Source organism: Scleropages formosus, chromosome 15 (assembly GCF_900964775.1).
Source record: "Scleropages formosus chromosome 15, fSclFor1.1, whole genome shotgun sequence".
Classification (NCBI taxonomy): Eukaryota; Metazoa; Chordata; class Actinopteri; order Osteoglossiformes; family Osteoglossidae; genus Scleropages; species Scleropages formosus.
The window spans coordinates 7,770,739-7,785,554 of NC_041820.1; the positions used below are offsets into that span (position 1 = coordinate 7,770,739).

The following is a 14,816-nucleotide window of genomic DNA, read 5'->3' on the forward strand; positions in this document are numbered from 1 at the left end:
CTTTGCAGAAATGGGAATGTTTTCACTGAAATGTTCTGATGGGGGATTGAGTGTTTCGAAGCCAAGCTGCGATCTACGGAAATTGAGCATTCAGAACTAAATGAACCTTTGAAGGAGTGTGCAAATATAAAATTGGATGAAGAATAATAGTTTATGGTTTGTGTTTAGTGCCCGAGAAAGCCAAAATCCTTCCTGTATAATTACCTAGATCATCATTTCTATACTGACACCATGGGGTGAAAAAACTGGGGTAAATGTGGTGCAAGGTGAGATGGAGATGCATGGCTACAAAGATCAGTCAGGGTACACCAGGTATCTTACCCTGTATTTTTGAGAGTAATAATCTATTGTGTAATGTATTACTTATATAAACAATTTATTGCATGTAAATATAGTATATATCGATGTAATGAACAATTACATTAACATTGTTCTGACAGACCTGAAAATCCACTTAATCGCTCACTCACTCGCTCACTTTTGTTAACCTTATCAGAGTCATAGTGGTTGGTAGCCTATCCTGGACGCATTGGGTACTATTTTAGGAGGGGTACACTCTGCATGGGACCCCAAGTCTCGCTGGCACCATGCGGAAAACGGTGAGTACTGCATACAGATATTTTCAGTTTCTGAAAATTAACTTCAAATATTCAAAATTTATTTATCATTTTGTGTATCACATATTTACAATAAAGAATATGGAGGTTCTACTAGTTTTCCTCTTCATCTGAAGCCCGTCTTGAACTGAACTCCTGGACTTCAAAGGTTAATAATCTTAATCAGGTTGCTCTCAGGAAGGGTGCTGTGGAACCAAATGCATTTTGATGAACTATGTAGTACTGATTTAACATGCAAAATGACTTAAGTTAGTATTCACTTTTTCAACTCTACAAAGTATACACTTCACAAAAAAAATGGACCGGTTATAAATCTGAAGGAATGAACTGGTTTAAATGAGTGTTTGAAATCAGTGCAATAACATTACAGCTACCATAAATAATAGGATGAATCAAAACAGTTAAAAATACCTTGTATTTTGAGGAGTTATGAAAATAAACTGACGCCCATATTGCCTTTCTGACAGCTGCACAAGCAAGTCCATCGAAATACGGCGATTGTGCATGTCCTGCGTAGAATGTTGCAAAAACAATCAAATAAGTCAAAACAAACAAGAGTTCAAGCCGAATCAAACATCTTAATGTAAAAGTACTCTGAGTGTGCATAAGGCTCCACCCTCACTACTGCTATGGGGGGAGTTGACTGAAATTTGGTAAATTATCAGACCCACGTACTCACCATGTAGACGTCGAACTCATCCAGACACCTGAAAGGTGACTCAGTGATCTCCCACAGTGCGAGGATGAAACAGACTGTGGCAAAGGACCGCTCCCCACCAGAGAGTGAGCGCACATCGTTAACACTATCATCCTCGCAGCCCGGGGGCTTCACCTGGAGAGGGGGGATAGAGTCAGACGCAGCATCAACAACCAAGGCCACTATGGACTGCCTTGACCTAATCACCTTATATTGAGCATCCACTTCATTAGGTGCGCCTACTTGTTCAGCTCACTGCAGCAGCCTGCTCTGATCCCACCTCTTCGTTGAGCTGAACATCAGTAAGATAAGATCATACAACTTTTCCAGGGCAGAGATCCATCACCAGCTACAGAAAGTGATGCACCTGCCTCGAGTTAGTACTCTGTTGGTGTTCTTTCAGCCCTTTAAGGCAACCACAGCCTGGAAATTTTAGACTGTTCATGGGGTGAAAGTGGAGCGACTTGCTATTAGGCAGGTATATCTAATAAAGTGACAACTCAGTGTCTTCCGCACAGAAAGTGCTTTCAACACATTATTGTAATCTTCAAGCTACTGTTGGACCTAAACATCACTTTATCACATCTATAAGCATTTACAATCCTCCAACATTGAGTAAGTAGTGTTTTCTACATTGCTGCGGTATACCAAAGCACTTTTAAATTATAGCTTTAAAAGCTGTGAAAATGTCTTAGAACGAAACAATGCTATAACTTGTGAAATACCAAACTCCTTATGAATATAGGAATACATGCAGCATTTTCATTAAGTTTACATACCGAGATAGAGAGGGTCTCCTTGGTATGGTCAAATATCATTGATCCGCTGCAGTTTAACTTTATCAGGAAATTGCTGAAGTACAGCTTGCACCTCACAGCAATGGATCTTTGAAAGCAGGATACACATAATACAAACTTTAACAGAATCATCATTTGGCTAATTTTTAGAAAGACCGATCTGACGTGACAGATTAAATAAAATTACTGACCTTCGCATCATTTTGAAGCGCATCAACCTGTCATTCATTATATTGTCAAGACAGTCAATGAATCTCTTCAGATCTTTGACTTGGTTGGCAGCCTCCTGGTAGCTCTTCAGGGCCTCAGCGTACTCCCTGTGCAGGAGCATAGAGTGGCATATTAAAACACAAACCTGCGATAATAAAATATTACAAGAATTCTATTCACAGCATACTGTATATAATAAATTGCAACTGGCTATAATCCTGAGTGAGTAGCATTTTTCTGAAGTATGGTGTGATAGCTGTGTTGACTGAGATCACCACGGAATTACCAAATGTATGACCAGCAAAGCATCCCCACAGCATGATGCTGTCGCCACCATGCTGGACAGTTCAAACTACATAAGCAGGACTCATACTCTCACTTTGTCTCTAACTTAGACATACTTGAGAGTTGGACCCAAATATTTTACTCCAAGTAAATCTGGATTTAAACAGGTAAACTCAAAATTCGTACAGTGAGCAGAACCTAGTACAGAGACGTATGTGGTTTTTTCTGTTTTGAGTAATGACACTGACTTCATTCGTCAAAACCACGAGTGAAAGAAACAGCCCACATTCTGACACTTGCTATCACACATTCTACTTTATGACAGCTTCAAGGCCACAGTTTTTAGACACTATCTAGTATAGAGCTTGCAATCAAAGGATCCAGGTTCAAATCCCTACCCCTGCTGTACTACCTTTGAAGGTAATCTCTGTGAACTGAAACAGTAAAAATTACCTTGCTGTAAAAATGGGTAAATCATTGCAGCTATGTATACAAACCTGAAACTGAATGTTGCCTTGGACAAAGGCATCAGCTAAAAAATTGCTTATAATAATGTAATAATAATAATGGTTATGCTCCACTTAAAATATCTCATGGCATGTGTCCCTAAGTGTGTTAGCCCAGCTCTGCAAAACAGAACCTGATGATCTGCTCCTGGTCACCGTGTTGACTCTGCTGCTCAAGAATCCTTTGTCGGAAGCAGGTCATTTCTGCATTGACAGACTCAATGCTCCTTTCCACTGGACGCCGCTCAGGGCAGATCAGTCTGGCTGTTGTCTCAAGTTCCTGACAGTCATAGAAAATAAGAATATCAATGAGGCAAAGATTCAGGTCATACCAGTATAATTTAAAAAAATATATATATAAAAACCATATAAATTAACATATGGCAAATGATTCTGCAAGTAAAATATTTGGTATTTAAAATTATTACAGATGTTAGTGCAATTCACAGTCACATATAATGAAAACATTTCAATAAAATATTTCACAGCAATACAGTCAATTATAAGCAGTAGCTGAAAGAAATACTGACTGACTTTTTTATTTATATTTCTAATTGCTCTTTACGGATAAATTTAATAACCTGAACTTCCTCTTTTTTGGAGATAAGCTCACTCCTCATGGCTTGAAGGTTCTCTTCATGTTCTCTCTGCTCCATCTCCCACTTGTTCAAGGTGCACTCAAGTGTGTTACACTCTGCTTCTGCACTGTGGAACTCCTCCTATGCAAAAAGAATCCCAGAACTCAACTGTAACAGACAATAAGCCGAGCTATTTGAAAAAATGTAACAAATGAAAATCTATGAAAATAAATCTAGAAAATTCCCTTGGAAAAATGTTTATACAAAGTATCTGAGATAATGTAAGAAATTAAACTAATGCAGAAAAATAAGGTTTGCTTTGCTGTTATCCATCAGCCTTACCGGTAAAGACCCAGCCTGCTCCTGCAGCTTTTCTATTTCACTCTTCATTTCCTTGTGCTTGGAATGGGTTTCTGTCATGAGGGCTTTCAGCCTGTCCAGCTCTTCTTCAGCTTCCCTTAAGCTGTGTTTCACTGCTTCAGCTTTCTGCAAATTTTCCTGGGCCTCATCCTCCTACGAATTTTTTTTTTTATTCACATGACACAGTGTTGTAATATAAAAAAATAAAGACTGAGTCAAAGGTAAGGCTGGTGAGCAGCCCAGCAGGCCATGAAAACCACCTCACCAGGGAGCTGATGTCATCTCTCTGCAGTTCTTCAGTGTTCTCCAGTTCCACAATGGTGGCTTTCACTCGGGTAATACAAGCCTGCAAACCGAAGAAGAAAAATAAAGCATTGTTTTAAGAAATTAATATTTAAATATTATATTTATATTATATAAATATTATACATTGCATAATATATAAAAGAGTCTAGTAAAAAACTGTAAATGATTACACTTGGTTGGGATTGCAGCAGCCAGACTCAGTCTTTAACTGAGACTTGACTTTTATCATTTGAGCTGAACATATCATCCCAATATTATCAAAAATAAAACAATAAATAATGTAACATTTTTTCTTATTATTTTCTTTGATTTAACCAGTAGCCAGGTGTTGTGAGTACACAGTTTAAAAAATAATAAATATCTACTTGCATTACATAAAAGCATATAAAACCTGCTGGGCAGCACAGCAGAGTACACAAACATCACTGATCATGTCATCTACCTGGTTCTTCTTCGACCTGACCATGAGGCTCTGCAGCTCCACCTCCATGTGATGAATGTTCTGCGTGACAGAATTTATGTGTGCGTGGAACCTGGAGAGCTGGGCCGTGGCGTTCTCCAGCTCCGAGTCCACCAGGCTGAACGGAATACAGGACATCTTTCAGAAGGATGGCAGAGAACTTGACACTTAACAATCAATTAACACATTGAGCATTTGAATTTTTATGTGCATACTGCGATTGTTAGAAATAGTAATTTTAGCAATATTACTACCGAATTTCTGCCTCTACATCTGCCCCAAGATACTTGGCCATACTTGATTCGGCAGAGTAGTAACGGTCGGCAAAGACCTGGTCTCCTTCGCTGGTGAACGCTTCGCGGCAGTTTCTGGGTGGTTTGCCTTGTTGCATGACTCTTCGTGCTGTGACCCTGTCCTAAGCAATCAAATATGCATTAAAAAACTCCTTTTACTGATGTATCAGTCAATCAAATTGTTTACACTGGCTGTGTATTAATTACTACAATATTAAAGAATGAACAATCTTACAATATACTGTAAGTACGACATAACTTACAGAGTACAGCTGCCTGAAGATGAAGACAGGTGAAAAAATATAACTGGATTTATACCTTTGCGTTTCAGAAATTATTAAATGATGGTGTTAGAGCTGTTCCTGATCTCTAGAAGAGCAACACAGGAACCTTACTTTGATGACCAAAACGGTCTCTATGCTCCTCATATCAATGAGACAGTTAGCGATGACAGGACTAGGAATCACAAGGGCGTCCAATACCGAAGGAAATTCGGGATGCTTAACGCAGCTGCAAAAAAAAAAAAAAAAAACAACACAAAATAAAATTTTAAACTATGGATTATATTATAGTATACACCCCTAGCCCATGTAGAACAACACAGGACAAAAAACACTGTAGTACTTAATTAATCCCTGCAGGGAAATTCACGTAACAACATCCAAGATAACAACTACACCCAAAAAGACAATAAAAAAATAACATTTAAAAGACAATTAAACAAAGTGTGACAACTCTGAGGTCTGAGGAATCTGATTTTATGACAAAACAACAGTGTTTTTTAATGATTTCATGACCAACTGAAATTTTTTGCCATAAGTTTTATTTAACTTATGGACCCCTAGAAAATGTCCATAAATAAAAAAAAACGACACTGAAAAGTGATCGTGTTTACATAAAATTATGACATTGATAGTAATCGCATAGTAACTTTATTATTTTTATTTCAATCTTTTTAGTTACAGTGTCATTTTTAAAGCAAGCCAGTACCATCTGCAGTCTTTATCAGTCAAAGGACTGTAATGACTATTTATATGCTAATTAATATGAAATCAATTTACATACAGTTCATGCTTTATGTATGACAGCATTATACTTATCCACTGAGAGAAAGGTGTGTATGTTCATTAATTCAAGTAACACATTTCACAGTTATTTAGAAGCATAACACCTCACCGCCCTGCAGTGTTGTACACTTGGTCTGCGAAAGGCATCACAATAATTCCTGGCCGATAGATTCTGGGAAAGTAGCGGGACATCAAAGCCTCAAGGACTTTCTCGTCCTTGTGACTGTGACAGCAGAAGGTTTTTGTGAAGTTTCGCAGGCAGCTCTCGACCGCAACAGCCAGACTTGGATCCTTCAAGCTGATGCAGGCACCTAAAACATTAAACATTCATTGACAAAAAACAGGATTTCAACAGTACAATTACTGCTCTTGTGATGTTCTGTGCACGATCAACCGATCAATCACTTAACTGATCAAACGTTTTCAAGACTTTTTGCATTAAAAAAAGAATTAGCTGCTGCTCAACACATTTGGTTCTAGACTTCTCACCTACGGGACCGATGGGTTTCTTAAGAAAACGTCCCTCAGTGTGTGCATTATCAATAGCCATCAATAACTCAGGGAACTGATTCCCAAATCTCCGCAGCCTGTTCGACCTGCTGGCCATCAGCTGGCTTTTCCTCCTCTGTTTCGACTCCACGGAAGCCTGGATATTCTTCTCTTCAAGTCTAAAAGAGAGCCAAGAAACATCAGCTGATAGCTGTACTTTCCGCTGTCCTCCCAGTGTCATCGCCTATCAGCTGAGGACCCTGTAATTCGACTGATTACTCCAGAGTGCCCTGCAGTGTTTATCCCTCAAAGAACGAGGCTGTGATGCACCTTCCTCTTTGGGACATGGTATTGATTTGTGACACTAGTTCTTTCAAAAAGTGAAAATCCCTTGTTGGACTATTTCGACAAATAAACTGTGATTTGATTGGCAGTAAGCACAAATGTCTATTAAACCACAGGTTTAAGGAATATAAAATTAAGCATTCATAATGTGATCACAAGAATGAACATCGGTGCATATGGTGAAGGAAACAAAGTAACTGCACTTAATCACACATCTGCAGCTATGTCTCTTTCTCCTAATATAATGCACAAATTGTATTTTCTATGAGATGCATGTCGCTTTGGAGAAAAGTGTTTACTAAATGAATACAGGCACTCCTCACTTAACGATAGAGTTCCGTTCCTACGACTAGGTTGTTAAGCGAATTGGTCGATAAGCGAGGAGCCGCCCCTTACCGATATTTCAAGCATACTGTACTGGTAGTGGGTTTGTGTCAACCATCTTTAGATATTGTTTTAATGTCACCTTTGCACCATTTTTAGTATATTTATAGTATAATGATTTAGTATATTTCGCCGACATCTTGTACTATGGGGTGCACAATAAAGCACAAATTTATAGACGAAATATGTAGTCTTGGAGATTGCGAAGGCTAGCGTAGTGAAGACTGACCAACTGTGGGAAAGAGACTGAGACTGAGAAAAGGTGATGTGAGATGAGATGCTTGATGCTGGGACGCCGCGCTGCCGATTCCATGACCAAAGTTCTCGTGCAGGGTGCAATACCGACTGGTCGGAGAGCTGGCCGTAAGTCCGCGCGGTCGTTAAACATGTAGGTCGTTAAGTTTGTAAGTTAAGCTTGTCAATGTAAATGTAATCTGATACCTTAACTTGCCAGATTCCTCCTTTGCTTTCATGAGCACCTGCTGCTTGTCTGTAATCTGCCGATTCAGCTCTTTGCCTTCATTCTCATGCCTGTCCAGCTGCTGTCTGAGTGTTGATATTTTGCTTTGCCGTTCCAAGATCTCTGCCTCGCGACTGGGATGTGCGCTATGGGGAGATGTCAGACATGTAGACTGAGAGAGTGCACTGACATATTTCAGATATGCCCACATACATAGAGCGAATGCTCCAGTATCGAGTATCCAGCAGGTTACAGTATGTCACCGGTATGATTTTTTTTTCATAAAGTGCTCTTCTCATGATTTTGTGAGCACTTTCTAATGACTGCCAGAAGGGTTCCCAGACATTCTAAAATTCATTAAAACTGCCAAGGAAATAAAATGTCAGTTTTTTTAAGTGGGAGCAATTTAAACACTTCAGTCATCCACATGTTTACAGAAGGAACTCAATAATAAAGCCACGATATTAAAATACATTTCCTGACCTAACATGTAAGAGTAGTTAGCCTACATACCACAACCTCACTGAAAAAGAAATTTGGGTCGTGATTTAACAAGGAAATAGTTGGGAAGAAATCCAATATTTTCTTAAAGGTTTCTTGAATATTTGTACGAATGCCGGTCCAGTAAGCTTGTATCTTATCACATTCCCAGAATAGATATACTGTAGCAAAGTGCCCAAGGAAGCGGTCAAATATTTTCATGGGAAGGGAAAATGAACAGAACAGTAATTCAAGTAATAAATCCAGAAATTAAGGCCATCGAGGACCCACAGTGCTGCTTACCTCTCTCTTAGTGTCTGAATTTTTTCCTGAAGAAGAACTTGATATGCTTCTAATTGTTTCAGTTTATTCTTGGCACGAAACACCACCACCTGAGACACAAATATATCTCTGAAACTTGAAACAATTCCCCATTTAATAATTTCTAATCACTTTATGAGCACAAAATTCAATTTAAAAGCATTTAAAAGCATTGATTTTGATGGCAGTTTCAAGGACTCAAATCAAGAAATCAACTCCCAATTTATTCTGAAAATAAAATTAAATTCTGTTCTGGGGTATGTTTTTGTCTCCAACATTTTTAAATACTCACGTTCAAGAGTAGTGCTGTAATAGTAGTAGTAGTGCTCCTTCCTAGTACTCGAATCAACAGCCTTCTGAATGAGTCCATGTCTTTAACAAGGACAACTTGCTACCTCCCCAGCAATACGGAACCTACCAACTAGATGTATAGCCCTGAAACTTGATGTAAAAAACATTTTCTCTAAACTAAATGGCTGATCACAAGAGTAAGTGTGGAGCAAGCAGAGCTCAAGCAAAATGCAAAACCCTTGGCCGTATGTACGTCCTGGCAGCGGGTCTCTTGTAGTTCAAAGCGAAGGTCACTTTCATACCTCTTGCTCTTTCTGGGCTTTACTTTTCGTTGTTAGATCTTCTCTCAATTTGCGCCTCTCTTCCTCCAAATTCTCTTCCTTGCCTTTCACTGTGTCAAGCTTCTGCTGGATTTCCTGGCATTTTCTTTGAGCTTGACTGACTTTAATCTGAAGTCAACCAGAGGGTGCTTTGACACCAAATGCTGATCCAGTGTCATCTGAATCACATTCACGTGGCTCAAGTCTTTTGATAAATTAATTATAAATAAAAACAACGATGACAATGTAACCGTAATACAAACAGTTTAGACTGTCAGCAGAGTTTATACACATCGAGAATGAGGTTGGGATATTAACCAAGTGAAGATTCTAACAACAAACAGTGAGAGGCGAACTTTAAACGACATACTAGTGATTTTTCAGCTCACACTCAAGGTTTTGCAACGCATTTCTTCTGGTGTCTTTGTCTTACTAAAAATGCAGTACCTGAAACATCTTTACGTTGTCTTCATATGGATTACTGCACTCTGCATTTTCAATCTGTTCTTGAAGCTGCTGAATCTGTCGCTCTTGCTCAGCTACCTGTAAAGAACAAAACAGAGGTTCCATCCATCATACATATGAACAGAATAATAGTTAAGGCACAGATTTTTAATCTGGAGACAATGATTTCAAGTCCCATGAGGGACCTTCCTCTGGCACCCCTGAGTAATACCAAGTGATATAACAGTAAAGCAGGGAGCTAACAGTAAAACCATACGAGAGACCAGGCCATCTCATGCTGAAGGTCCTCCAGCTTCTTTTTCATCTCGTCCAGCGAAGACAAACTGTCATAACGTTCCTTTTTCTGCAGATACTTCTTTCTGAGATCTCTGAGATACTAAAAACAAGCCATAACTGCAGGTATTAGTTTTGTAAATTTGAAAAATGAAAAAGCACGACAAGAAACTACGTGACGAAAAAGGCGGATTTTTCATCTCAATATTTTCGAGATGCCTGATTTTTACTCAACAAAATTGTATTTGTAGTTCCGTTACCTTCTCCTGTGTGCCAACCCGATCTCGAGTTAATTCTTTCGTTTGCTTGATGTGGATATAATCCAGTTTCATCTGCTCCAGCAAGGTGGCTTTCATGAAAAACTTAGAAGCACAAAGATAATTGCACGACTTCAGAGAAATTAATAGACTTATAACGCAGAACGTACAGTGCAGCAAAATGAGATCCTACCTTGTATTTATCAGCTTCACTTTTTGAGTAGAGGAACTGTTTACTCATTTCTTGGTTGAGGACTGACACTGGATTGTCTATCTATAAAAGTATATACACAATGCAGAATGTTAAAACACGTATAATATTAAATTAAGTTCATTTTATAAAAATGTTTAAAAGGTTGTCAAATTTAAAAAACCACAAACCTGAATGCTAAAATGGTCCAAAATGTTAGTTAGCTCTTCTTTCTTATTGGAAACTATCTGTCCTGAAAATATAATTTACTTATTAAGAGGCAATAAAAGCAAAAAGACATATAATGAACAAAACACATTCCACATTTTGTTTAACCTTCTTATGTGACAGACAACCCAGCCTGGTTCCACTGAACAGGTTAGTGTTGGATGTGTAAAAACGGGATGAAGCTGAATGGAATGAAGGAAAAAATGACCAAATGCTGCAGTCCTCCACATTATACTCAACAGTTTACTCTAACTGCACTCTGAAAATGCTTAGGTTAAAAGTATTCCATTCTCGGTTAAACCCCAGCCCATCTTCCAGATTAGAGAGATGACACTGTGCAACTTTTTATGCCTTTACCCAATGCACTGAACCATCAAAGCTGAAAAAACACACAACGATTTGTATGACCCAGCTATGAACGGTTCTTAAAAAAAGGCACAAGGAAATAACCATAATGGTAAATTACATAATGATAATGTTTTGAAACCATGAAGGCTGGGTGGCGGTGACAGAGCATATTTCTAAGATATTATCCTAACCTGGCAGTGGATCACTTTTAGCCCTGAATTTTTATGAGTGCGAGTGTTTGTTGTCTCTCAAAATAAGGTCAAAAAACAAATTAAATAGCGGCAGTACCGATCTCGCTCCTGATTTTGTACGTTCGACATCCATCACTGGTGAGCCGCTGCTCAACTGTAATAGAATTGCCATAATCGTCCCTTTTGTATGCATCTGTTCCTCTGTTTCGTAACTGTATTTTTATGTCTGCATACCTTAAGAGAAAAGTGGACATTGTTATACAACCATGGCACACATTTACTAAGGATATACATCTGTGCTTTCTTTAAGTATAAGAAATTTATGAAACTGTATTATATGATCATATGATCCCTTAATGTTGCATTATTTGATAGTTATCATTCCAAAATTGCAAAGACAGAGCAAAAATGTCAGGGTCTTTGCAGATGCTGCGTTATTCTGATGCCTTTCATCACCAGATCATCTCGGGGTGTGAAAACAGACCTTTCTCCGTTTGTCACAAAGCCCTTCAGTGACTGTCCTCTGTTTGTAACTATTGCCTTTCCACCAAGGCCAACAATGAGAGCTGTCAAAACTGCACTTTTTCCACCTGCCCCAAACAGAACAAAAACAGAACCCATGTGATCAAAACGTAAAACTGCTTTATAATCAGTGTATGACAAAGCAAGGTTTCATAAACGAGATATCAGCAGATGCAAAAACAAATTTTTCTTACTTCCATTGTTGCCAACTATAAAATTCACATTAGGTCCAAAATGCAAGGTCTTTGGAGAATGGTGACACATAAAGTTCATCAAAGTGATACTTTCAATGATACCGATGTCTCCAGCTGTCTACAAAATATTAAAAAAAAAAGAAACAAAAATGTTAAATGAGCACAGACAGAATTTAGTGCTTTGGAGTGTGCAGGTGTCAGAAATCATTCACACTAGGAAGCCGTCACTGTGAACATCTCATATGATTGAGAGGACAGACCGAAGTGCTAGGAGGGGAGCTCTCTCCAGGGTCTTCAGGGTCTTGTTCAAGGTCCCCTGTGTTACCATCATCCACATCTTTGTTCCTTGGTGTCTTGCTGGGTCTGCTTCCACAGGGGAAGATGCCTCTCCTTTTACTCATTCTGCATGAGTACACACAGAGTGTTTTAAAAAAAAAATATTAAGAACATCCACATAACATGAACTGATGATGAGAAGAAACACCGTTTCTTGAGACTTGAGAAGAATAAGGAACTTGAGAACTGAGCAACTTGTTGCCTGTAATGTTTACACGTTTTATGTGGTTTAGTAGTTCAATTGTCTAGGGTGAAAGTAATTTGTAAATGTCAGTTTTGTCATCTCTTTTATTATTTATTATTGGCCATTTACTCATTTTGTTGGTGCAGTTGGTTGGACCAGGTCCTGCTCTCCGGTGGGTCTGGGGTTCGAGTCCCGCTTCGCGTGCCATGCAATGGACTGGCGTCCCATCCTGGGTGTGTCCCCTCCCCCTACAGCCTTTCGCCCTGTGTTGCCGGGGTAGGCTCCGGCCCCCCGCGACCCCATATGGGTGGGACAAGTGGTTCAGACAATGTACTCATTTTGTTAGTTGTACGTGCACACCTTGTTTATGTGCCCTGTGCTAAACTGCTATGACTGAATTTCCCTGGAGGGATTAATTAAGTAGAATTTTATTCTGGGGACCTGAGAGGAACTAGAGAAGAACTTGACAAGAACTGGAGTACAACTGGAGAAGAACAGGAATAGAACTTGAGGGACTTGGTAAGTATTTGAATATAACTGGAGAAGAACTGGAATACAAATGGAGGAAGTTGAGAAGAACAACTGGAATACAACTGGAGAAGATCTGGAATACAACTGGAGAAGAAGAGGAGAACTTTCAAAACACTTGAGAAAGTGCTGCAGTTCTAAGTGACACAGTATGGAGAAATATTAGAGAGCTTTATCTTTGAACAGTTTTATCATTATGAAAATTACTCTCAGTAAACTTGAGCAAAACGCCCACTTCTAGGACTGACATTTTTTTTTTGCGGGCAAGAGAGGAGGCTCCGGTTTAAATCTTTAATGACATTGACATCATTGTTTCCATTATTAACTTTTACATTGTATGTCATAATTTTATAATGCAACCTGTTTTAACAGTTTTGGCTAATCACACCGTGTTATTTTAATTTCTCGGTTATTAAATTTTCAAGACCCACTTCATCATCATGAATCATGGTTCCTCCCGTAACGCGCGATTCTCTCCGCATTTTAGGCGACAGAGCAGCGCGACACGCCTGTGTGTGTAAAGGATTTCTTTTCTTTTCTTTTTTCTTTTCTTTTCTTTTCTTCTCTTCCCTCTAGTTCCCTCTTCTGGTAAAGTAAACCACACGCAGGAAACATCGGTGTTGTCGCTTCATCGGGGATTCTGGGTTCGATCGGAAATCCGTTACATTTCAACCAAGTCGTCGATTATCTCGCAAACCTCGCGCAAGTTTTAAGACGCACCATATCGTTTTTATTACCCTATGAAGTGATCGAGGCTTTTTGTACGCCAGGAGTGAGACACCAGTTTCACACAGGTACTGATGTGCCAAACCCAATGAAGTGAGAGAGAAAAAGTTCTCCGCTTATGATCGTAATTCAAAAACGTTCATATGCAGTATGTTTATATCATAATGTAGGCATGTGCATGTGCTGCATAAGCTGAACTGGTTCCACTTAAGAAGTGACCCTACCTGTGACCACTGCCCTGTGTGGAATGCGTGGGCACGTTTGTTGTCCTTCCTGCTGACACCGAACCGAAAACAAGACGGTCCTTGTTTGGGGGAGGGGATCTTGCAAAAGTGGGCGTGGAACGGGAGCCGCGCGCTCATCGGGGACGCGCTTCGGGCCATCGTGTACGCAGAGCGAGAGCTTGTTTGTCACGCTGCCTGTCGTCTAGCGTTTTGAGGAAATGAGAGAAACACCGATCGTGCAGATTTAATATTTAAATTTAGGATCATGTTCTCGCGCCGCAGTGCTAATTATTTAGGTTCGAACAAGACTTGGGTACGACGCGGCAACTTGTACCGTTTTTACCTTATAAAATCATAGCACTCTGCATCCTTTGCAATGAAAATAATAATGTCCATACTTATATATCGTCTCACTTTTCGATTCTTGGTTAACTAGTGCGTATGTGGCATTGTTTAAACGTTTCGTACCCGCGCGTGCCTTTCGCAAAGTGCGCGTCAGAGCGCATGCGCGTGCGTGCGGCGTTCGCCCTCGGTTCTGTTCCTGACGATAATTTTTGTAATTGCTCTTTTTTGTCAATAAAGTTATTTTACAAAAGTTCGTGCACGGAGTGCTGTTAGACCTAGCAAACTCATCTCTAGACAAAGAAATGAGTTGTATGTCCAGGTTTTCCAAGAGACAACTCTTTTGTTTCTAAAGTAGCGTTTTAGGTAGAGCACTTTCGTTATGTTCTATTTAAAGTAACATTGTTCCTTTCTACTTACACGTGCTAGATACACTACTCAATCAATGGGTCACTCATCCCTACCTCAGTGAAACACACTCCCTCTTACTTGAACAGCATGTTCGGGAGGAAACCGGAGCAAACCCACAAAGACTTGGGGAG

General features: G+C 39.4%; 1 protein-coding gene across 6 annotated transcripts; it reads right to left on the reverse strand.

Moving 5' to 3' along the window:
• Positions 1-379: 379 nt before the first annotated feature.
• smc6 (structural maintenance of chromosomes 6) lies at positions 380-14,424 on the reverse strand. 6 transcript variants are annotated; one of them, XM_029258390.1, is made up of 28 exons: positions 14,401-14,424; positions 13,933-14,134; positions 12,195-12,336; positions 11,935-12,052; positions 11,703-11,808; positions 11,316-11,452; positions 10,643-10,704; positions 10,455-10,535; positions 10,265-10,366; positions 9,988-10,107; positions 9,714-9,809; positions 9,249-9,395; positions 8,638-8,726; positions 7,836-8,000; positions 6,666-6,844; positions 6,286-6,487; positions 5,505-5,619; positions 5,071-5,231; positions 4,799-4,934; positions 4,316-4,396; positions 4,033-4,203; positions 3,694-3,831; positions 3,247-3,392; positions 2,303-2,428; positions 2,094-2,199; positions 1,297-1,449; positions 1,029-1,126; positions 380-802 (listed from the first exon to the last, which is right to left on the reverse strand). In XM_029258390.1, exons 3-28 carry the CDS (start codon positions 12,333-12,335, stop codon positions 760-762), a joined length of 3,219 nt encoding a protein of 1,072 aa, XP_029114223.1. In that variant the 5' UTR covers position 12,336; positions 13,933-14,134; positions 14,401-14,424; the 3' UTR covers positions 380-759. The 6 variants fall into 6 exon arrangements, with proteins under 6 accessions (XP_029114223.1, XP_018589857.2, XP_018589848.2 ...); XM_018734341.2 differs by having other exon boundaries at positions 14,276-14,421; XM_018734332.2 differs by having other exon boundaries at positions 13,933-14,421.
• Positions 14,425-14,816: the final 392 nt, after the last annotated feature.